Here is a 24,428-nt window from a genome sequence, read left to right as displayed (position 1 = left end):
TTACTATACCCAATTAAATCTGAAAACCCCAAATTTTATTTTCACTAGCGCGCGAATCGCTTTGTTAAAATAGCACAATCCATACATTTAATACATTTGCTAAATTATCATCAAGATACCATTTAAAAGAATATTTTAATATTTTCAAAATTATAATTTACGGAGAATAAAATAACTGAAATAAAAATAAATCTAAATATAATGAGACTTACTTAACCGGATCCATCGTTTTCCCATCTATTCTAATTTCTATATGCCTGGCGGCGCACGCCACAGTAAGCGCGGAGGAACGGTATCTACGACGGCGCTCCACCAATCTCCTCTGAGGTAAAAATCGACACTCCTTCTTTCCCTTCCGTTTTCCGCGTCTCCGTAAAATTGTGCTTGGAATTGTATTTGCTTTGGATGAGTATCTACATTATGCAATTTCTTTACTATTTGTTGTCACTGAGTTCTCAATCTTTGATTGCTATTTTTTGAAATATAATAATTCTGTTTATTCATTGGAATTGGTTAGCTTCATAAATCATAATGCAGTTTGATTTTTAGAAATTTATCGCTTTTGTTTGGTCAACTGTAATTTTAGGATAGGTAAATAATAACAATGGCATTTTGGTCCATAACCTAGACTTAACCATGCTTAATCTTACTCTCATTTTATTCTACTTGAAATATCTATGCTGCTATATTTGCATGTGTTTGACACAGTAGTAGAATTGGTTAATTATTGACTTGTTTATTGATTTTTAAGAATTTTCAATGCATTTTATATTTTTTGATAAAGATAATGGTGTTTGCAGGTATCCCTTCTCACACACAAGCTTTTTTTCATATAAAATGCAGAATGGAAACCCTGGAAGACAAGTCAATTTTTGATTTGGAGAAAGAAAGTTTAAACAAATTCAAACATTTCATGACAGGGTAATTTCTAAACGTTTTCTAATTTAATTTGTTTCCTGAATATTTCCTTCAAAATAAGTTATATATGCCTGTCTTTATAGGTATACAAAGATTGATGACTTGGGAACTGCTGGAAGCAAGCTTTTGTCCGGTTTTCAACAAGCATTAGGTATTCTTCAGATATTATTTTACCATGCGCATGTAGTTAGTGTAAAATAAGAATATTGCTCTCTTAACTTTTGCTTTGTTGTACAGAGTTTATTCGGAAGCCTCCTATGGATACAAATTCTAAATTAGTCAACAGCATCATTAAAGCTAATGAAACTGGAAGACTTAAGTCCTATGTCAATTTCGAATGTAAGAACCGCAAAGATGTTGACCAGAATGCAACCAATTGTAAGTATGACTCTATTTTGTCGGTAATTAAGAGGAAAGGATAGATTTATTTTGTCATTTCGAGCTTAGGGATTCCAATGATGTCAAATAGCAGTTATAGCATACTAGTGGAATTTTAACTAGTCGCAATTGTTCCACGATACATTATGTAAGTATTGACCAATAGTGGTTACATCACTATAAGCGAAATTTGAACAAATTGCTATTATTTGCGATTTACAACATTAGGGCATTTCGCAAGTCTCAGCGAGTGCTTGCTTATATTGACATCTAACTACAATGTAGCAAAATTGAACAAATTGCTATTATCTGCAGTTTACAGCACTAGGGCATTTCGCAAGTCTCAACGAGTGCTTACTTATATTGACATCTAACTACATGTTTTGTGATCCTACTCGTTCGCCTTTAAATGGTGAATACCATATAAACACCTCCACATTTGTAATGTCATCATGAAGTATGCATCAATACTTATTTGATTTTTTTGCTATTTCTTTTCCCTGACTGTATTAATTGTTACAATATGGCAAAATATGCATATGGAAGTGGGCTCATGTAAACAGGGACTTCTTCTCCAGATAAGACAAGGTATGGCGTTTTTTTCAACCAAAAAAATTTATGATTATATATAAACTGGTGAGGCATTATTTATACTGTTTTCGTCTTTAGGCTTTGTTTATGTCTTGCAGTGAAGGTAGTACTTGATGAACTTGAAGATATACAGGCTAATGTACAAAATGTTATGCATAGTATACATGGAAAACTATCATGCCTTTCAGATTCGGATATTGATTTTAAAATGAATGAGCAAGAGATCTATAATGATTCCACACATTTAGCTGCCCTAATGGTTGCCTTATTTGGTATGGTCCAGCAAGACTATTTGATGCAGGTAATGAATGGTTTGTCTGTTACGTTACTGTCACTCAAATGAACAACTCTTAAATTGTTCCACTTTTTTACAGGAAAGGATTGTTTCTGCGTTAGATCTGAACATGTCACCGGAAGAACTTGAAAGCTACTGCCTAATGTGGTCTTTGCGTCCCTTCATAAATGATGAACTTGTGCATGAGGCTTGGAAATATGTTCAATGAACAATCTTTCGTATTGATTGTAGCTAAGTTAATTAAAATCAGTTAAAAACGCATATATTGTTTCCAAGCAAATTTTATAGCAAGCCTTGGTCTTCTCTGCGAAACCGAACACAAAGCATCAAAAGATTGGACCAGCTTCAAGAATATCTTCTGTCAATTTGTTGTCTTCACCAATCTTATAGTCCGTGAAGGTTTCAAAATTCTTCTTGAATAATCCTGCCAGCTTCAACAATGTCTCATTGTATGCTGCTTTGTCTGACCATTGCAAAAGAACAAAACATCCAATGCTTCTTTTTTTTTGAAATGTGATAGGCTTGAATATGTAAAGCGCATGTTTTTTATTTGGAAGTCTGAAACTGCAAGAAAACTGTTTTTGATGATGTCAAAACCAGTGTGACGGTGATTTAGGTTGCCTCTACCGTGTTTGACTGTGATTCTTTACAATATCAAGGATTTCATTGCGATCAAAACTATTACCGCGACTGCTATTGAATACCTGGTAGAGAGAAGGGAAACTAATCATGTTCTTAGGGTCGGGATTTCAAGTCCAAAAATATCAGTCTTCTTGTACTCAACATTCAAGCGGCTTTCCAGTGTGAATGACATCAATAATTTTTCTTGTATAGGATAGTTTAATGCGATTTCCAGAACCATAGCTGCATTTTGACAGAAGCATAAACCATGTTAACTTCATATTCTATATAGAGAGAAAAAATTCAACATTTTAATAATAATCACATTCATAACTGAAAGCATACCTTCCACCACCAGTAGCACCGTGGTTGCATTTTTTTCAGCAAAGCATGACATGACTGCATATTTTGTAGGAGGTAGCATTATTAAGGTTGAACAAGCCGAAAACGTTGACCCTCTTCTCTGCCAGCCACCTTCTTGTTGTATTGATGGGTTGAGAACCCCTTGTGCCTTGTTATATTCATTTTTGCTTATAAAAAAAACACTAATGCTTTAAATTGAAGATGTGTTAGAATATTCAACATGTGTCTGGTGTTTGACTAACACGTGTCTATGTGTCAGTTTAAGTGTCATGTCTGATTTTTTGCGGTGATTCATAGATACCCGGTGATGAAAGGATACATTGTTTGTGACATGATTAACTTAGTAACAGGTAGAAGCACACCAAATGCATCACATGCCAATAGAATCACATTCTTTGGGTGTGGACCAACACATGGTAACTTCACATTTGAAATGTACAAAACAAAATATTATTATCACTCGATGAGGAGAGAACATTCGCAACTAAAGCAACTAAAAAGTAAAGTTATTAGTTACTTATAACTGATTTGTCAACATAATCAACTTCTTAAAAATAATCGTCAAAAACACCATTCTCCACGACTGATAAAGCAAGTGATAAAAAAACATATCAAAATGCAAATGTCTGATAAATAGGGGTGTGCATGGTTAGTTATTTTCAAAAATCAAACCATAATCATTTTAAAATCATTTAAATGGTTTGGATTTATAACCATAACCACATTTTAATTAAAAATGGTTATAAAACCGGTTATAAATTTGGTTATGATTATATAACTGATTTTTTAAAAAAATCCAGTTTTGAAAAATATTTTTTTTCAAAAAAAAAATTAATATTTTGAGAATTAAAATATTTGGATTTGAATAATAACCGGATTATAACCGAATCCAAAATAATTTAACCGGTTAATAACCATTTAATTATATCCGGATTATATGAATGGATAACCAAACCATTAATAACTAAACCGGTTAATAACCATTCAATTATATCCGGATATTTAAAAGTGGTTTAGGTTTGGTTATGGATTTGGACATCAAAACCGGATATTTTGCACACCCCTACTGATAAAGTTTTTAGTTTTGTGAAGTAAGAGGGAGTCCAAAACTATATATAAAATTTAAATTCTTTGTTCCAAGATGTACCAATCAAAAACACTTTAAGTTTGTATTTGACATTTTACATTTTCTCTTATACTCTTGTTTTAGAGTGTTGTGAGGGGTATTGGAGTTGAAACAATTTTCACATAGTGTTATTCTCTGATTGTCATTGGACAATGATTGTGATTTTTTCTCCAGTTTTGAAGTTTCCACGTTAATCTCTCGTGTTGTTATTGTGTTCCTCTTTTTTCTGTATGATTTGTTTTTTCCAAACAATTGGTATCAACAGTCTTGGTTTGGTGGGCTATACATTTTAGTATGCAGTTTTGTTTGATCTTCCACATCAAAAAAGAAATTGTATACTCTTTGTTGGTTGGAAAAATTTTGTTTTGTTGCAGAAAAGGTTTGGTTGCAACGTCAAATTTTTCAAGTGCAATGAAGATTGACTTAGAGAAATTTGATGGAATAATCAATTTTGACTTGTGGAAAATTCAAGTCAAAATATTTTGATACAATTAAGATAACACAGGGCGTTGAAAGGAAACATTTTCAACATGGAAAACGAGAAGTGGGTGGAACTAGATTTGAGAGCTTCGTGTACAATCTACATGTCCTTGGCTAAGAAAATTCTTGCGAATGTTTTTGGTGATTCGTTGGCCAAAGAGACTTGAGAGAAACTTAAAGGGTTATATCAAGAAAATGGTATATCAAATTGGTTGTTGTTGAAAAAGCAGCTTCATAGCTTGCGTGTGAATGAACATACAAAAGTATTTGATCATCTAAGTGTTCTTACTAGTATTGTTTCAGATTTAAAAACTATTGGAGTCAAGATTGAAGATGAAGATAAAGCTTTAAGACTCATATGGTCTCTTTCATCTTCCTATGAGTATATTAAACATGTTTTGATATATGAGAATGAACTTTGAGTTTTGAAGAAAGTTGCTAGTAAAATTATTTCTGAAGAAAGAAGATTGAAGGGTGAGGATAACACTTCTTCAAATTCAGTGTTGGTTGTTAGAGGAAGGCCTTATGTGAAGAAAAATAATGAAATGAGTGTGAAATGTTGGAAATGTGAAATGATTAGACATATAAAGTATAAGTGTCATGATGGGCCAGCGTTAGAGAATGACTCTAAGTCAAATGCTAGCAATGTCTCCATCGTTGTGAGAGAGGGTGTTCTCATGACATTTCCGCTGTCATGGAAAAGGACGAGTTATTGCTAGCGGATTAACACATGGGCATTGATGCAAAGTGTGTTGTGAGATTATGTCAATGGTTGAAGAGTCTCCTACCAACATGGAAGTTGCATCAAAAAGTTTCAACCTGGTTTTCGACATGTGAAAATTCTTGAAGTGGTTTAGTTTCAAGTGAAGTATACTCTTCTTTAATGGAGTATGATAGTTTTTAAAACTATGATTGTCGGTGAAGACAATGTGAACATTTTTGGAGTGGTGTAGCTTCAAGTAGATATACTTTTTATGATGGAGTATGATTGTCGGTGAAGACAATGAAAATTAATGTATTATTTTTAATCAAGGTGGAGATTGTTGGGGGTGGTTGAAAAAGTCTCACATCGCTTAGTTTTGGGAAGGAAAAGTGGTTCAAAACTATATATAGAATTCAAGTTCTTCGTTCCAAGATGTATCAGTAAAAAACACTTTAAATTTATATTTGACTTTTTATATTTTCTCCTTCCAAGATTCTTTGGCCATCAAAGAATAGATGGAACAAATGCATAACCTTCTTTAAACAAATGAACTTCCTAGTGACTCATGTGTATGGGAAAGACAATAGTTGTGTCAAATCTCTTGTCAATCTTGATATGCATGAAGAAGATAATAGTTGTACCGACTCTCTTGTCAATCTTAGATTGAGTTTGTATGACTTTATTTTTTGAAATAACATGTCACATATTATTTGCAAAACCCTAGCTAACAACAAGTTAAATTGACCTAACTTTATATTCACTTCTTTTAATTGAGAATCAGTTTAGTTCCTTTTCTTTTTGTCCTTTTGCTTCTTTTTTAAAAGTTTATTTCTTTAAAAAATATCAATAGAGAATTTTATCTCGCACCCATTTCATTGAATTTGGCATCTTTTATTATAATAATTTGACCGTAATATTCTTTGATTTAAAGAATTTTTATTGAATTTTTTAAAATATCTGGTATTTAATATGGTGGAGTGCCGAATTTTCCAAAAAAAGAAATTCGATAAAAAAATTTAGTGTTATTTTTATCTGTGGAGTTTGTTGTGAAAATATATTTCCTGCGGATTTTTCTACCATTTTGAATAATATGAATTTTATGTTTTTTTTTTATTTTCAAAACACCAATAAAATAACTTCATGTATTTTTATCGGATTTTTTAAAATATCTTATAACATATGTGAGGTGTCAGATTTTTTTTAAAATATAGTAAAAACACCATATTTTTTATAATGTTTTAAGCATTTAATTTTTTTTTAGTGTTATTTTTATCTATGAAATTTGTTGTGAAAATATATTTCCTGCGGATTTTTCTGCCATTTTGAATTATATGAACTTTTTGTTTTTAATTTTTAAAACACCGATAAAATAACTTTAAGCATTTTTATCGGATTTTTCAAAATATCTGATAACATATGTGAGGTGTCGGATTTTTTTAAAAATCTAGTAAAAACACCATTTTTTTTATAATGTTTTAAGCATTTGATTATTTATTTGTGAAATTTGCTGCGAAAATATGTTACCTGCGGAGTTTTCTACGTATTTTGTATTATATACATTTTTCTAAAATTTTAAAAGTTTGGTGATTAATTTTATGTATTTTTGTCAAATTTTTCAAAGTATCCTTTTTAAAAAAAAAAAAAATCCATTACAAAACCATTTTTAATACTACCTTCGGTCTCATTTATAAGAAAAGATTATCTTTTTAAATACATTGAATAAATAATGTATTTAGACAATATGTTGTGCAAATACATTATTTATTCAATGTATCTAAAAAGAGAATTTTTTCTTATAAATGGGACCAGAGGGAGTAATATTTTAAGTATTTAATTTTTACCTATGAAATTTATTGCAAAATTTACTGCAAAAATAAAATCAATTACCTGCGGATTTTTCTCCATATTTTAGATTATGAAATTTTACAATTTTTTTATCAATTTTATAAGACACGCACTGGAATTTTTCTTAAATGCCAACAAAAACGTGTTTCAAATATTTTGTTTGATCTATCGGATTTTTGGAAGAAAAACATGTACATGTGTTTAACGAGAAAAATGAAAGAGATGCTTTTTGTATTAAGGCTATGCGGATTTTTCTCTTTCATGTTTGTTTAGAATGATAAAAGAGTTATTATCATTACAAAATTTTTAATTTTCAAAATAGTAATATAGTATAACAACCTAAAAGATATTTGGAAAATTTATGTAAGCCCTTCAAAATCATCATTCAATACAATTTTTGAGTTCCCCCATTTTATGGGGTTTTTGGTGTTATGAATAAACTCAAACCCTCCAAAACCCTCCTACCCAAAATCTTTTTATCTTTTTCACTCAATTCCTCCTATTTTTCAAAGCCCTCTCCCCTCCCTTCCCCTCCAAACTCCCAAACATAGCCTAAGTGAAAATGTAGAAGTACCAAGTTTAACTAGAAGGGTGTCTCAATAAAATTAAGGTTTAGGCTTAGGGTTTAGGAATAATAATTCTTGGCAATTTTTTTTTATGTGGAAAATCGATCGACAAATATAGGCAAATTGACTAAATGGCTACAACTAGTAAGTAATTATGTTAAAAATAACTTATTCACGAGTTCAGATAAATTAGTTAAGAAAGTGTTTGATTAATTTATCAGTAGAATTTAAGCAATCATTTAATAAAGTAAAAATGCATATTAAGGTGAAAAAACATTAATGGGTAAGTCAGAGAAATTAACCAAACATGACATTAGAAATCAATTAATTAAAGTTAGAACTAGAAAATGGCCTAAGCCATAGAGAAATTTTAAACTGACTAATAGGATTTTACAAGCAATTTTGAAATGAATTCACAAGAAATTTCACAAGTAAATTGGCAGGTATTTTTACTTTACCCAGCAAAGCATCTGAGACATGCACAAGACATATTTTGTAGCAAAAAGTTATACTAACTTAAGTCCTAAAAACACAGATGCAGTCCTACTCCATATCATCACCATCATCAGTATAATCATCACCATTATCAATACCATTGTTGTTTTGCGGTGATGATAATGGCTGAGAAGAAGAGCCGGCAAATCCTAGATGTTTCATTAAAGCCGCTAATTGTTTTCTAGTCTCGGTCAACTCTTGTTTCATTTCTAGTTTCTCTTGCTCCTGCTTATGCAACGACTCGTTAAGTGCGTGAATCTGACTTCTTAAACCATTGACATCTCCTGAATTTCCAGGAAGCCTAACAGATGGAACCAATGTTTTGTTAACAGATCCGAGACCAAAAACCCTTCCTTTTTTCTGTCCAATTGAATCTACCCATATATCCAAGTCAGATGGCATTTCTATGGATTGATGATTTTCGCCACTATTCTCTCCTAAATCAAACTTGGAAGATAATTCCAATTTTCTTTGTTCAAATTTCTTCTGCATCACATTTGAATACATCAGAAAAAAATAAACAACTACTAAAAAATAACTAGATAGAACCAATTAATTTAAGAAACAACGAAAGCCGGGCAATGAGAGAATGTCAAAAAAAGGAATTGAATCGCAGCACTGATGGCAAATAAAACTTATGATGTAATCAAAGATGACAAATAAAACTTGACAAAACATATATTGATTCCAGCTAAACAGATATATAAATCCCATATGCAGTTGTACCAGAACCCAGAGTTAGTAATATGTCTGTATTAGGAAAAAGATGGAACTTACATATGCAGACTCTGCAGATGGACCCACCCAACTTTGATCCTTCTTTCGATGCGTACGAAAATAAAACTCAGCCATGGATGGATCTGTCCCATTTGTCTCCTTCTGTAATTGATAAAAAATACTTTTCAATGTTATTATTAAAATTATTAATTTTTAAAACTAAATACAAAACATAATAGTAAACTAATAATACCATTCGCTTCCAATGCAAACGATGAGGTATTGATCCACCAGTGTGAAGAGATGCGTCCGCCATAGACGCAGCATTTCTTTTATTTATTTCTGATATTCTCTGGTATTTGGAGGACTCCCAATGTGCCTTCAACTGTGCCCACACACACTCTTCCATCCAAGTTGGTTTGTGATCTAAATTTCTTCGAGCATCTTGCATTAATTGAACCATTTTAGCTGAACCCCTTTTCTCAAAGTTACGTCGCACCAGGTCTTTATGTTCAGGTGGCCATGAAAACATTGACTACATTGATTTTGACAAACAAAAAAATTATTACAATACACATTTTTTAACAGAATTCAAAACAATTTAATCAAAAATTGAAATTTGATTACTTTAAATATATCAAACCACGAATCTCGTTGCTTTTTAGGTATCTGCTTCCATGATGGTATTCCCTCAGCCAAGTACGTACGTATGATTGAACCAATTGCCTTCACTACCAAGTTGTGTTGATCAAACCTATGTAAAACAATAAAAATTAATTACAAAATCATTATAATAACAACCCATATATGTTAAGCTGTTAAAAGGACTCACCCGTCTCCTTCTGGAAGTATAGTGATTTTGTTCTGATTTAAGTTGTCTGTTGAGAATTCTTGCCATTGAAGGACTTGGGTAGGAATGGTTTGAGATATGACAGGGTGAGATTCAGACCGAGGTGTTGCAGGTTGAGACTGAATTCGAGGTGGAGTTTGTTGAGGTTGTGTGAGGAGTTGAGGTTGAGTGGGTGGAGTGAGTTGAGGTTGAGTGGGTTGAGGTTGCATGTGGAGTTGAGATTGAGTGGGTGGAGTAGGCTGGGGTCGCGGGCGAAGTTGAGGTTGGGTGGGTTGAGGTCGCGGGCGAAGTTGAGGATGTGATTGAGTGGGTTGGGATTGCGTATGAAGGTTTAATGATTTAGTGGGTGGAGGTCGTTTAAGTTTAGTTCGAGGTTTAGTTCGAGATGGAGGTTGAGTTGCTTGGGTAGAAAAAGTTTGAAGGGTATCAGATGGACTTGCCAACAGAGCACGGGTTTGTGCAGATTTCTTTTTTCCTAACATTTTAGTTGGCTGCAGAGTTTTCTTTGTATTGTGAGCATTTGAAGGAATTATCAAGGGAGCATCGGTTTCTGCACGTTTCTTTTTCCTTGACATTTTAGTAGGCGGCATTGTTCTTTCTGCATCCCTAGAATTTGAAGAAATTACATTCCCATTGTGGTTTGACTCTCCCATTAACTTTAGCATGTCATTGAAACAATCTTGTGACATGTTGTATTTAGATTGTAAATTCAACATTGCGACAGCAGCAGACAAGCTTGATGTATTCGTGTACCCTGACCGTGGAGGTTGATGCGTTGAATTCAACATATCATACATTTCACTTGCTTCCACCCCTTCATTTTGTACAAAATTTTGGTCATTAAGATCAGCATCATCAAACCCAATATCTTCTTGACTACTATAAGGAAATGCGTTTGAGTCCATATCAACATTAACATTCATTTGAGGGACTTCTTCTCCATGGGATGTCCAATACAAATATCCGGGTGTAAACCCTTTCTGGCGAACATGAGCATTCACTCCCTTCGGAGTTAGGCGCCTCTCATTTTTACATAGCTTACATGGACAACTTATTAAACCCTCATTCACATATTGTGGTTGTTGACAGGCAAAATTCAGAAACTCTTTGAGACCTTGCAAAAATTCAGGTGTGAATCCTTTTCGACCGACAGTACGCCTATTATACATCCATGCCCGATGTGTCGGCCTTTCCATTTTCAGATCAGCTGCAAAAATACTGTCATAACTAATTTTTCATACATAATGTGTATAGGCAGTGTGTACAAATATCATATTAATAATTAAAACCATAAAACATGATTCAAACAAGACATATTTCACTTAATTTATACATGGCATGGCCCGTCCCATTTAAGAAGACACTTATTAACTTTGGTTAATAGCTAGTCATCAAATCTCTATTCTTTAATTAGGCAAAATTTCTGCTGCATTTCACATTAGTTTCCTAGTGCACAAACATGTCAAGTCATAAAAAGTTTCTTCTCTCTACCTATACAACAAGGATTACTCAAGATTCAATATAATGATTTTGATTTTAATCAACTATCCTTAATCACTCATCATATTGAATTTCAAACACGAAACTTAGATTCACTAATTTAGCTTTTTTTGGGTCAAGTAGCCTAGTGGCTTGAATTCCTCCCTTTAAAGATGAATAAGTGGGATGTTACAGGTTCAAACCCGCATTCCTACAGTCAGATGTCCCTGTAGAACTAACAACTGACCTGCCTTAAGAGGCTTAAGGGACAGTAATTTAGCTTTTTTATGAGAAGCTTCACTAATTTAACTTAAATACAACCGAAAGAGCAAAAAAATTTCAATGGAAAATGTTTGTCGTTATTTTGTTAGTGGGGGAAATCGAACAAATGACCTCCTTATCACTCCAAACCCTATGATCAGCACCCAAACAATACAATTGACACATACAGAACATACGTTTAGTCATGCATGCTAATAAACTATTAAAAAATATATAACATAGAACATAGCATATGTTTGGTTTTGTGGTGAAAAAAATTGATTTTGAATGAATTGATTATGCTTAACAGTGATTTGAATGTAAAGTGATTTATGTTTGAATAACTTAATACAAAATTGAGTTAAAGAGTAAATTTCAATATAAAAATCACTTTAAGCTCAAAAGCTACCAATTCTAGTTTCAAGTAGAATTAATTTTGAAGGCAGAATCAATTCTAGTTTCAAGTAGAATTAATTCTGAAGGCAGAATCAATTCTAGTTTCAAGTAGAATTAATTCTGAAGGCATAATCAGTTCTACTTTAAAAAAAATCAAACATCTCAAAACCATTCCAAAATCAATTCTATTTATAAGAACCAAACATCTCAAAATCATTCCAAAATCAATTCTACACCTAGAATTGATTTTCACTCTACCAAAAGCTAAACAAAACAAACACATAATAGTATTCAATACCAATTAATCGGAATTTAAGCAATTAGAGTATACCTCGAGAAAGTGACGGCTAAAGAGTTGAGAAAAGGAGCAACAGATATCGAAAACGTAGGCACAAAGGTTGGAGTGTCAAACCTGTACAGAAGGGGGAAAACACAGGGAGATAAAATGTTAGTATCCAAATTCACCTACGCAACTAAAGACGAACAAAACACACTCTCATAGAAGCAATATATACAATAGTTCAGACTAAACATCTCATCTCAGACGAAAATCGGCAGGAAAAAAAGACGGAAAATCGGCAGGAAAAAAAGACGGAATATCGGCAGGAAAAAAAGACAGAAAATCGGCAGGAAACAGATTACGGAAACAGATATATGCAATGCAATAATAGGAAAAGCGGTGACGAGGAAGAAAGAGATGAAGCTACCTTTGATGCCAGAAACACCGCCGAGGATCGGAAATCTTAGTCTGAGAAGAATGAATTCAACTGCGGAAATTCAGAACTTGAGATGCGAGGAGGAAGTGAAAGATTGGAGCGGCAATCGATCGGAGCGGGAACTGAAGTAAGAGAGAATTGCGAATGCGGAAGAGAATTAGGGTTTCGTTTTACCGGAGAAAGATAGAGAAGTAAGAATCCGAGCGAAATGAATTTTTAAATTTGGGTATATTTAATTTTAAAATAAAATTTATTGAGAAAAGAAAATAAAAATACTTTACATTATTTCCATAAATTTGTGCATGAAGTATATCTTTGTTGGCCGATAAGGCATGCGAGTTAGGATTTTTTATCCTTGTTTTTCTTGTTCCTCTTTGAATATCGAAGTATTATCTTCGTATGGTAGGAAGGCACTCGTCGTGCGAGCTAGGATCTTATGATCCTTGTCTTTCATGTTCTTTTTTAAATGTTGAAGTATATATTCGTAAGGCGGGAAGACACTCGCCGTGCGAGTTAGGATTTCTTGATCCTTGTCCTTCTCATTCCTCTCCAAATGTTGAAGTATATATTCGTAAGGCGGGAAGGTACCCGCTGTGCGAGTTAGGATTTCTTGATCCTTGTCCTTCTCATTCCTCTCCAAATGTTGAAGAAGGCACTCGTCGTGCGAGTTAGAATTTCTTGATCCTTGTCCTTCTCATTCCTTTCCAAATGTTGAAGTATATCTTCGTAGGGAGGGAAGGCACTCGTCGTGCAGGTTAGGATCTCCTGATCATTGTCCTTCTTATTCCTTTCCAAATGACGAAGTATATCTTCATAAGGCGAGAAGGTACTCGTCGTGCGGGTTAGAATCTTTTGATCTTTGTCCTTCCTGTTCTTCCCTGAATCGCCCTTAGCATGGGTTTTGGGTTAAATTGCCCCTAGTGGAGGTCTTGAGTTAAGTCGCCCCTAGTGGAGGTCTTGTGTTAATCTCCCCCTATGGAGGTCTTGGGTTAGATCGCCCCCTGTGAAGGTCTTGTGTTAAATCTCCCCCTGTGAAAGTCTTGGATTAAATTGTCTCCAATGGAGGTCTTGGGTTAAATCTCCCCCAATGGAGGTCTTGGGTTAACTTGCCCTTAGTGGAGGTCTTGGGTTAAGTCGCCCCCTATGGAGGTTTTGGATTAGATCGCCCCCTGTAGAGGTCTTGGATTAAATCGCCCCCAGTGGAGGTCTTTGGTTAAGTCGCACCTAGTGGAGGTCTTGGGTTAAATCACCCCTAGTGAAGGTTTTGGGTTAAGTCTCTCCTAGTAGAGGTCTTGGGTTAAATCTCCCCAATGGAGGTCTTAGATTAAATCGCCCCAAGTGGAATTCTTTGGTTAAGTTGCTTTATGTAATTTTTTGTTTTAAAACGTTGGGAGAGCCTCGTTAAAAACCTATTCTTATAGGGGAAAAGATTGCTTATCCTAGTCGTCATTTATTATCAAAAATCGTCAAAGTTCTTTACGATAAAACTTCAAGTAAAAGCATTGAAATAACCAAAACAAAAATTGAAATAAATCACACTGAAAAAAGGCGGGTGTGGTGCCCTGCTTCAGCTGAAGTACATGCATGTCATATAGGAAATAATAAGAAAACTTGAAGGAGTGTCTGTGGTGTGGGGAGTCACGCTACAAGCAAAAGGACAATGGCAATGATACATATACATGTGATAAATTTAAGTTGCATGTCATGTTATTTTGCACAATCAATGACTTTTCTGCATTGTCGCTACCGCGAAAATCAACAGAGTCGCCACTAACATATTTATCCTAAAATGAAGGGAATGCCAGCAAACCACAAAACAAGGAGCAATGGTCTCACGATCAAATAAGAGGGTAAGGAAGTCGGTTACGCGAGGGGAAAGTGTTATCATCCCTCAAGTCTGTGTCATACCCAAAATTTGCCCATCTCATTTCATCTTCAAGGGTTCAAGGCTCAATGGTTAAACTCAAGTCACTTTCTCCTAATCAAAGGGTCCTCAAGTTAAGATTTTGGATTTTCTAAGGAGAAAAGATGTATCAAGGGTTCCAATGGATTTCATATGGTTTATTAGGGTTCAAGGTATATCCATGTCAAAAGTCATGCTTCAAATCCAGGGATTGCTCATTCAAATGCTCAGATGATCCACAATCGACTAGTTTGACCTAAAAGTCAACTACAGTCAAAATACAGTCAAACTTCAAGACTTTTGGTCAACATCAAGTATTTGAGGTTATATCCATCATTTGATCAAAGGTTGATCATGATTCATTAATAAAAACTCATAAATGAACAAAGTCAAAAGGTTCAAATTAGGGTTTTTTTAAGTAAAAAGTCAACTGAACTTTAACCAGACATAACTTTCACATGGAGTATCTGAAATTTCTCACTCAAAGGCAGTTTTGAAGGAAATTGGATTCTCTACAACTTTGTGTCTCACATGCCAAGGCCAGATATGCTTCATTTGGGAGATATGGTACAAAAAATATAAGTCCTTTTCAAAAGTCAACCAAAAGCAGTTTTTTGTCAAAGGGCATATCACCAAGATAAAATCTCCAAATGAAAAATATGTTCCAAAGTGACTTGAAGAGGACATCTTGCGGTGTCCAAAAAAGTACTAAAACTCTTCCATATCTTAAAAATTGAGGGAGATATGTCTTGTCAAAGTTGGTAAATTTTGAATGAAATGTGAAGCAAATAAGGGTTAAACTTGGATTTTTTCCAAATGGGCCTATTATTTTATGATCCAAACTTTCTTATAAGAGTACTAAGAACCTCCAAATCCAATGGCACGCCCATTTGACTTTTATTTTATTTTTATTGAATTGTTTATTCATTAAAAATCCAATTTAAGGCAAATAAATGGAAAATATGAAAAGAATTGCCTAGGGTTTATTTTTAGATCAATTCCAATCACTCACCATATCAATAACATGTCCAAATTTCGTGGGGATAGGGATTGGAAAGAGAAAATCAAGTTTGAACCAATTTTAGAAAGATTTGCAAATCAAATTTTCAACAAATTGAAATTTTGGATTCAATAAGTTTTGTCCAAGTTTTGTTGACCTAACATGTTCTCCTATAAATACAGAACATAGTGCAAGGCATTAGGGGGTTTTTGGCAGCCTTGGAAGCCCTAACCAAGTTCATTCAAAGTGAAGAAAAATCAAATTTCGTTCTTAGTGTTGGAGGTTGATTCAAGGCGTGTTAAGCATCCCAATCAATTCCTTGGTGTTCCTGGAAGCTAACCCAATCATCATCATCAACTCAGCCTACACATGAACGTAAAACACATGTTCATGAAAGAGCGAAAATTTCTTGAACTCGATTCCATACTTACACGCATTCTGCATATGAATTAATTGTACATTGGTGTTTGTATTGATGTCGTGATTCTATCTGGATAGTTTGATTGCGTTTTAGATGCAGGTATTGAAATTCGCCATTACTAGGGTTTCTAGCTTCAAATTAGGGCTCCATAGAAATAGCCAAAATTGGATCAAACTAAGGGTATCATCGTGATCGTAAGAGGATTTGCAATCGATCTATGGTCCTATCCGTGATTTATATGGTGAGTTTCATAATTTTTTTATCGATGCAGGCTTTAGCTACGGTTCAAGCTGTAGGTAGAGGTAATTGTAGGCTTTACACGACGGATGGGGAGGAAGACGCGTGCGTGGCGGTTCCCGGTTGGCTCTCTTACGCGCGCAACAGATTTTTAAAATTTGTGGATCTAGTGCTCCCTTGCCCACAAGCGTACAACGTGCCCTCTCTTCAGCAGCCATTGGATTCGATTCCAAATTGATCCAACGCTACTGGGCATGCGTCTTCACCATGGACTCACCCAGGTGCACCACACAGGATCAGGCGCTAGGTTTCTTAAATTTTTTATTTATATTTATATAAACTCCCTTTTATTTTAATTATTCAAATTCGTTTTTTATATATAAATTTAATTGGGTGATTATGGTTTAAAAGTTAACTAATTTAATTTGATAAATTTTAATTAGGTTTTAATAGGAAAATCAGGATGATTTAATTTAGGGTTAATTAATTAAACATAGGTTAAATATTTAGGATTATTTTAACTAGGATTAGACTTTCCTTTTTAATTTATTCAATTAATTTAATTTAGGTGATTTATTATTAGGGTATTTATAAAAATATAATAAACATTAAAATTTTATTTATTATTCGTTTCGATTAAATTTATTGATCGCGATGGCTAATAATCGATTATTCAATTAGTTAAATAAGAAATTCCAATAAGGTTTATTTTGTTAAAGGGTTTTAACTCAATTTATTGGTTACGATGATTAACATATTATTTATCAATTCGTTATTATTTTTGATCAAATCTATTGATCGCGAGGAGTAACGATAATTAATAATTTATTTAAAAAACACATCAATTTGCTAACGGTGATAATCGAATCAGTCGATTAGAATAATTAGCAATCTTTTATCAATCTGTTAATTCTAGTGATTAAATCTATTGATCATCGCGATTAATAGAACATATACTAATCAGGGTTGTACGCAATTCAAAACACATCTCTTTCACAAAACTACGGATTTTCAAAACTGTGATAAGGTAACTCAAAATACCTTGCAAACTGCGAATTTCAAAACTACGATAAGGTAATTCAAAATACCTTCTGTAACACCCTTCTAAACCCCGCGGAAATTAATTAAATAAATCAGAGTAACATGCACAAGGGCGTCACAATTCATAATAAATAAACAGCATCTATCAATGTCATGCATTCACTAAGGAACATTTCATTATAACTCATAATTCATAATATATCATGTTGACACAGCGGAATAACATCATCGATGTATTAATCCTCAAATAAATTAAACAAAAATAGAGTATCATCATAAACTCTAAACTAGCGTTTCCCCCAGTGTTACATCTATCAGAGCATGACCCGACGCTAAACAACATATCGACTCATGAGCTAATCCTCACCAAGTCGGAGCCGATATGCTCAATCTGAAAAATATAGTGTAAGGGTGAGTCTCACTCGCAATTAACAAATATTATTTCATCATAAATAACAACACATCAATAGTTATATTATTCACCCAATCCATCTATATTCAGATAGTCCATCATCACACAAAACACACAATACCAATCATAACAATGAAGTACATTCAGTCATGTTATCAAATTCATGCATATGGATGCAACCGACTCTATGCATGTGGTACCAAACATCACCAGTGGAATTATCCACCGACCGATCTATCATCATCCAGATACGGCCCTGCCAGCACAGATTCCACACATTGGGAATCTTGCCCTTCACTGAATCCTCTCATCATTAGGATTCAACCCTCATCAAATGGTCATGAATGCATGCAAATATATATACAATATACTTTCATCATCATCATCATCATCATCATCATTATATGGGTACCATCATCCTATACTCATTTCATCATCATCATCATCATCATCATTATTAAGTATGTTTATATGTATCGGCATCATTCATCACAAATCAATCATCATCACTATCATTACAGAACATACATGTATTACACTAATCATCATCATAAAAAGTAAGAATATACATGTATTCACATCTTCCAAAACAAGTCAATCATCATTGTACAATTCTCAACAATCATCACATAGTCATGTTTTCAAACACATGTTATATTGTCACATCCTGTCATATATGTCAACAATATATCATCCATCAAACGAACAAAGTATTCACATCATACTCATATCATCACATGAAATATCTCATGAGCTCCATTACACAATCAAACAAATCATCATACGAATCATGTTTAAAACATAACATATATTGTCACATCTCATCATATATATGTACAATACATCATTCATCAAGCAATAAATTCATAATTCAAAATTAATTGAAAGCTACACCTCATTTTATCATTTAAACTCATAGGTTATCTCATAAGGTTCATCATACTCGAAACGACACTAAAAACAGAGTTATGGATCAAAAGTTACGCATCATTGAACTTTCGAAGAAAATCACAAAACAGAATTTTTACACACAGAAGCCATACGAGTATGGCACCTCCCAGACGCGTATCGCCCAAAGTCATACGCATTTCAGGCAACCCATACGCATATCAACAGAACTGATTTTACACTGAAATTTCCCATACGAGTATCAACACACCCATACGCGTATGGCCTCATCCCATACGCGTATCACCAATTCTCATACGCATTTCACCAGTATTCCTCCAAAAATATGCAATTTTGCACCAGTCCATTTTCCACTTGTTTTCACTCATAATAGGCTACGATTTTAAGTCTAAAACACCATCTTTTCACACATTAACATATGGTATTCATCCAATTTCATCAATCTATTATCCTATGCCAGTTTTACACATTAAAACCTAACTTTCTATCCAATTATTGGAACCCATAACTCAGATTCAGTGTTCATGGAAGAACGCAACAACACAACAATTGATACAATACCCACAACACAAACATCAATTAACATACAATTCTGTATAGAATTCACAGAGGTATTCCTCAATTATTCAACTTCTATTAAAATTATCCCAAAACCTAACTCTGACATATGATCAAATTGACCCAAACAATATCCCTAATCATGTTCTATCATTCATAACACGATAAGAGATGGTAATTGGAAGATTCGCCCCTTACGTTAGCCAAATTCTTGCTTTTGGTCCTCTTCCCCTTTGGTTCCTCTTTACGTTCCTCAGCTCTTCTCTTCAACTTCTCATTTTTCACGTTCTGGCTCTTTTTCCTTATTTCCTTTATTTTATGAAAACATAAAATAGTTAGTAATGGGCTTACTCACTTAGCACCCTCATACTACTAATCTCACCATCTGGCCCAAATGGCCCTTAATCCATAATTCTCCAATAATTCAACAAAATACCAACTAATTCTAAATAATAATTTAATTTCCGATTAAATTAAAATTAGAAAATATGGGGTGTTATACCTTCAAGCAACCTCATATTAAATCTAAGGCGTACAAACCTCCCCGAACTACGTTGACTCTGATCTTCCCTAAGGGGGTACGTAGGCACTTGGATAACCAAGGCGAGTCCCCTTCCCCAAAATCTCACTTTTCACCCTATTCATTTCCTTAGCTATAAACCCTAAACCTTAACACTTTTAGCCATAAACCTTTGCCTTAAAAAAACCTTAGGAAAGGGTTAAAGGTGCCTAACACCTTCCCTTAACCCGAATATAATAACTTACTCGGAATTCTCTTAACTGCGTAAGGTTTCCTATTCGCCCTAGTAGAATAGGTGGCGACTCTAAATCTTAATTTTTAGGACAGGTTGCTACAGTCTGTCATACTCGACGGGATCCACGGTTGTTCTCTAATCTATGGGTGTGTAAAAGAATCTACGTCTAAAATTGAACTAGGATGCATGGATAATGTAGGGAAAAGAAAGAGTTGTACTCGCACGGGCCCTACCCCACTGCCTACGTATCCTATTTGAGGATTCAGAGGTACCGTAGCTCGGCTAACTAATTTCTGTTTATTTTTTATTTTTTAGGTGAATAGTTACATTCACACTTTGTTGCTCGACATATAGAGACTTAAGCTGGGAATGGAGCGGAAATAACGTGCTCTTAAGAAAAGAAAATCAAAGAGTTTGGTTTGTGTTTTAAACAATTCATGAAAGGATACCTAGAACAAAAGGAATGAAAGGGTAACTTCTACCTAAATTAGCATACAAAGGGAATGACTACGCTAAAACTAGCAACCTATTAGGGAAAACAAACGCAAACAAAAGTATCACACAAACAAGTCTTGCTCGTAAAGCAAACACCTACAAGGCGCGGGCCAAGTAGTAGAAAATTGGTCCCGCCATAGCCAAGGGGAGCGGATCACCCGAGTCAACCAAGCATCATACCAAGCTCAATAAGGAGATCGGGCCATAGACAAGAGGAGCGAGTCCCTCTCAGCAACCAAGTCGTCACACTGTGGGAAAAGGGGGTCTCTTAACCGCAGTATCATATCACCGGGGCAAGAAAGTATTTGAGGAGAATGGTGTGTGTGTGTTGAAAGTATTTGTGGGTAAATATTTTCGGTAATATATCGTATCCACAGGGATTGGTTAATATCACTGCCGTTCTATAGTTGTTTATTTTGAGTTAGGAAAATTGAGTTTGGTTTGTTTTATACTTCTAATAATATCAAAAACAAATAATAAAATAAAAGCAAGTAAAGGACTTTGTGTTAACAAATAAAGAAAGATGTTGAGCCTTTAGGGTTCATCAACCTAATCCTATACAATTATCAATTAATTCCCAATAGAACAATCCTTTGAATCATTATCTTCACTTATCCTCAAATAAGATTCCATGTCTGCAAATCAAATTAGATAAACTTTTACCGGTATGAGATTCGATCTCTCCAAATATCAATATCGATAATAGTAATTAAGAACGATAATTATGAAAACCCAATCACAATTCCATCTCTGCAAATTATAATTGAATCAATATAGTAACCTAGGGCAAAAGTAAAAATCCTCTCTTTCGATCGAAGATTCAACAATGATGTAAATTAAAAGCAAGGTTTCTTATTGATAATAAATTCAAACAATTGTTCACAGGAATTAATCAATGGTAATTTATATTCATAGGTTAACTACTACCTTAGACTCAACAAGAGGGATTTAGCTCTCCATAGACATGAAGAACACACAAGAATTAATGGAGGGATTCATCTTCATCAATGGAATGTCTTCGATTGGTAAAGAATTGGCCTTCAATTGTTGTTCTTGGCTGCAATCTCAGAATGCTCTCCTAATTTCGCTCTTCACAAAGTTCTCTAACCACCCTTTTTCTCTTGGAAGCTAGGGCTTTTAAACAGAATTTTTGGGCTTTTAACGCCGAGGCCGCGGCGCGGCAACGGGCTGGCATGGCGCGCCCCTCAAACAGAGATATTTTCGCGGCGCGCCCTAGGAACTCTCGCGGCGCGCCCTTTGCACTTTCCATCTTTTTCTTTTGCCTTTGAGACTTCAAGCCCTCTATCCTCCTCATGTTCTTCTTAAGTTCCAATTCAGCTCAAAACCTGCAACAATAACACCCACAAGTGATTCGATTTGCTTTATTCATGAACTAAACTTATTCAGTTCAATTCTTCATAAAAACCTATGGATTCATCACATTTCGCATTGGTTTGGAGAAGAAATCACTTATATTAACACATGAATTTACCATTTATTTACTCCTAACAAACTCTCCCCAACTTAGAGTTTTGTTTGTCCCTAAACAAAATTACTTACCTCCAGCAAAGTTTACGAAAATCAAGCAACAAGTTTTTCAAAAAGTTTTTCTCAAGTGGTTCAATCTAGCAACTAAGTCAAATACTCCTCTTCTACCTGCAAACTCAGAATATACACATGAAACAAACTTTGAAAGCAAATTACCTCCAGAAGTTCACAACACTACACAATTGTAATTGAATCAGCACTAATCACTCTCATCAAAAAGTATGATGAATAAAAGAGGGGTTAAACACTCATCCACACAATTAAATCAACAAAGATCCATATCATACGTTCGCCGAATTGTTAGCATCAAGTACTGTGGAATCTGAGAATCAGAAGGTCTTTCTAGGGTTGTAATGCGGTTTAGATTCAAAGAAAAGAAGATAATCAAGGGTTGTTCCTAATATAGGGAAGCATCCACATCATAACTCATTCCTTCTCCTCTAAAACTTTAATTCTCTCACCCGTTCATCGTTTTCCATTCGTAGCTTGGTTTTTCTTTTTCACTTTTTTTTTCCAACAACCGTTATATTCTAACGTTGTTACTTCTCTTTTTTTTTTTCAAGCTACGACCTTTTTATCTTTCACCGATTACCATAAGTACTTACTCTTCTTTTGAATGTGACTCTCCCCAACTTGGAGATCAACCTGTATTCAGATTATATGAATGCTCCCCTACTTTCTAAAAAGGTCAAAGAGAAAACACATCACCAAATTTTATGGTTGATGGTCCAAAACAAAACTTTTTATTGAGATCAAACTCATCAGGTATTTTCCTTGGTGCATATTATGATGCTTATCTTGACCTCAGGCTCAAAGAATGGTTAGCAAAAGATCACACTCTCACAGAAGCAAATAAGTTTTTCATTGGAATAGGCTAAAAGAACTCTCAGATTCAAACAAGTGCCTAAATCACTTTCACAGATTTCCACAAACGATGCAACAAACGGTTTAGCATGATACAAACACGTCAAAATAATTGATGGTCTCCTGCATATAGTAAACAATGGAAAGCTTTCCTCACAATGGTTAAGGCTAAGCTGATCCAATAAACAATGTACCATAAAGAACTTCTGACAGTATTTACTAACACCTTAAGTTTCATTGCACACATTAAGAGTTTGAGTTTGAAAATTCATACATGCTTTGTTACTTATTGAAAAAGAAAGTGAAACTGAAAAAGTTTGAACATTCACTTCCTACCACTTTCATACATGTTGCTTCCTTGTTGATACTTCGCTTGAGATTCTCGCTTTGTTATGGGACTACTTACTCTAACTGGGAGTACATAATTAAATAAAAAAAACAGAAAATTTGAAAATTCGAACAAATCAAAAATAAATAGCTCCACCCCCCAAACTTGAACTAAACATTGACCTCAATGTTTCGTAACAAGTCCGAGAGGGTGACTTACAGAGAGTAACTCAATATCAATTGCTGCCTCCTAGCTTTCACCAGACGGGTTCCCTGATTATTTCCTGAATTAAAATCAAACAAAATAAGACAAAACATTAAAAGTGTGGGTTACCTCCCACAAAGTGCTTCGTTTAACGTCGCATGGCTCGACGGTCCATTACCCTTTTTTTTTTTATGGAGGGTATTTCCTTTTCCAAAACTCGTTACTCTGCACTTTCATAACCACAAACTCATGAAGATGAAAAGCATGGATAGCTTTTCTCTTCACTTCACCTCCCTCATTCTTATCACTTTCCTTAGCCTTCTTAGGACTTTTGACAGCTTCATAATTTGGTTCCATTGGAGAAGATATGTTAGAGATTTTTTCTTGGAAATTTTTGAGATTTTTGTCTTCTTGTTCACCTTCCGGCGTACCAGTTGAAGTTTTCTCATTCACACCTGCCCTATGTTTCTTGACTCCCAACATCTTCAAGGTTACTTCTTCATCAAATGATTTTAGCGTTAGCGTCCCTTTTTCAATGTCAAAATTACAGCGCCCTGTCGACAAAAAGGGTCTCCCAAGAAGGATCGGAGTTTCTTCATCTTCCGGAATGTCCATGATGTGGAAGTCAACAGGGAAAACAAACTTATCAACTTCTACTAGTACATCTTCCGCTACCCCATACGATTTCTTAATAGTGTGATCGGCGAACCGTAATTGCGACTTACTTTCACTGATCTTGTCTAATTCAAGCCTTTTGAAAATGGATAAAGGCATTAAACTCACACTAGAGCCAGAATCGAGAAGTACCTTTTTAAATGATATATTCTTGATAGTGCATGGTATCGCCACCGCCCCAGGGTCTTTTCTCTTAATTGGGATCTTTCTTGCTGCAGCGACTATACTACACTTCTCGATTGCAATTTTTGGTTCTCCTTCTAGTGATCTTTTTTTCG

The 24,428-nt window shown here is 34.4% G+C and overlaps 2 protein-coding genes and 1 pseudogene across 4 annotated transcripts; 1 reads left to right on the top strand and 2 right to left on the bottom strand.

The window, feature by feature from the left end:
* The first annotated feature begins 207 nt into the window (after window positions 1-207).
* On the top strand, window positions 208-2,860 carry LOC131618232 (uncharacterized). Of its 2 annotated transcripts, none has more exons than XM_058889497.1 (7): window positions 208-327; window positions 801-921; window positions 1,002-1,069; window positions 1,156-1,296; window positions 1,843-1,884; window positions 1,986-2,188; window positions 2,262-2,860. In XM_058889497.1, the coding sequence occupies exons 2-7, from the start codon at window positions 845-847 to the stop codon at window positions 2,388-2,390; spliced, it is 660 nt and encodes a 219-aa protein (XP_058745480.1). In that variant the 5' UTR covers window positions 208-327; window positions 801-844; the 3' UTR covers window positions 2,391-2,860. The 2 variants fall into 2 exon arrangements, with proteins under 2 accessions (XP_058745480.1, XP_058745479.1); XM_058889496.1 differs by having other exon boundaries at window positions 247-327; window positions 844-921.
* LOC131619965 (phosphoenolpyruvate carboxykinase (ATP) 2-like) lies at window positions 2,509-7,380 on the bottom strand (annotated as a pseudogene).
* A 799-nt stretch (window positions 7,381-8,179) lies between these two features.
* LOC131616485 (uncharacterized) lies at window positions 8,180-13,025 on the bottom strand. 2 transcript variants are annotated; one of them, XM_058887821.1, is made up of 7 exons: window positions 12,792-13,025; window positions 12,416-12,496; window positions 9,931-11,166; window positions 9,726-9,852; window positions 9,352-9,633; window positions 9,159-9,260; window positions 8,180-8,867 (listed from the first exon to the last, which is right to left on the bottom strand). In XM_058887821.1, exons 3-7 carry the CDS (start codon window positions 11,142-11,144, stop codon window positions 8,430-8,432), a joined length of 2,163 nt encoding a protein of 720 aa, XP_058743804.1. In that variant the 5' UTR covers window positions 11,145-11,166; window positions 12,416-12,496; window positions 12,792-13,025; the 3' UTR covers window positions 8,180-8,429. The 2 variants fall into 2 exon arrangements, with proteins under 2 accessions (XP_058743804.1, XP_058743803.1); XM_058887820.1 differs by having other exon boundaries at window positions 9,931-11,155; window positions 12,792-13,024.
* Window positions 13,026-24,428: the final 11,403 nt, after the last annotated feature.

Source organism: Vicia villosa, linkage group LG7 (genome assembly GCF_029867415.1).
Source record: "Vicia villosa cultivar HV-30 ecotype Madison, WI linkage group LG7, Vvil1.0, whole genome shotgun sequence".
NCBI lineage: Eukaryota > Viridiplantae > Streptophyta > Magnoliopsida > Fabales > Fabaceae > Vicia > Vicia villosa.
Note: the sequence above shows the minus strand (reverse complement) of the source record. Positions and strands in the feature narration are given on the sequence as shown.

Coding starts and splice junctions, on each gene's coding strand:
- LOC131618232 (XM_058889496.1), top strand. CDS start 254: ATGCCTGGCGGCGCACGCCACAGTAAGCGCGGAGGAACGGTATCTACG. Junction 1,070..1,155: donor CGGTTTTCAACAAGCATTAG/GTATTCTTCAGA, acceptor TTTGTTGTACAG/AGTTTATTCGGAAGCCTCCT. Junction 1,885..1,985: donor TCTTCTCCAGATAAGACAAG/GTATGGCGTTTT, acceptor TATGTCTTGCAG/TGAAGGTAGTACTTGATGAA.
- LOC131616485 (XM_058887821.1), bottom strand. CDS start 11,144: ATGGAAAGGCCGACACATCGGGCATGGATGTATAATAGGCGTACTGTC. Junction 9,853..9,930: donor ATACTTCCAGAAGGAGACGG/GTGAGTCCTTTT, acceptor TGTTTTACATAG/GTTTGATCAACACAACTTGG. Junction 9,261..9,351: donor GTTTGCATTGGAAGCGAATG/GTATTATTAGTT, acceptor TATCAATTACAG/AAGGAGACAAATGGGACAGA.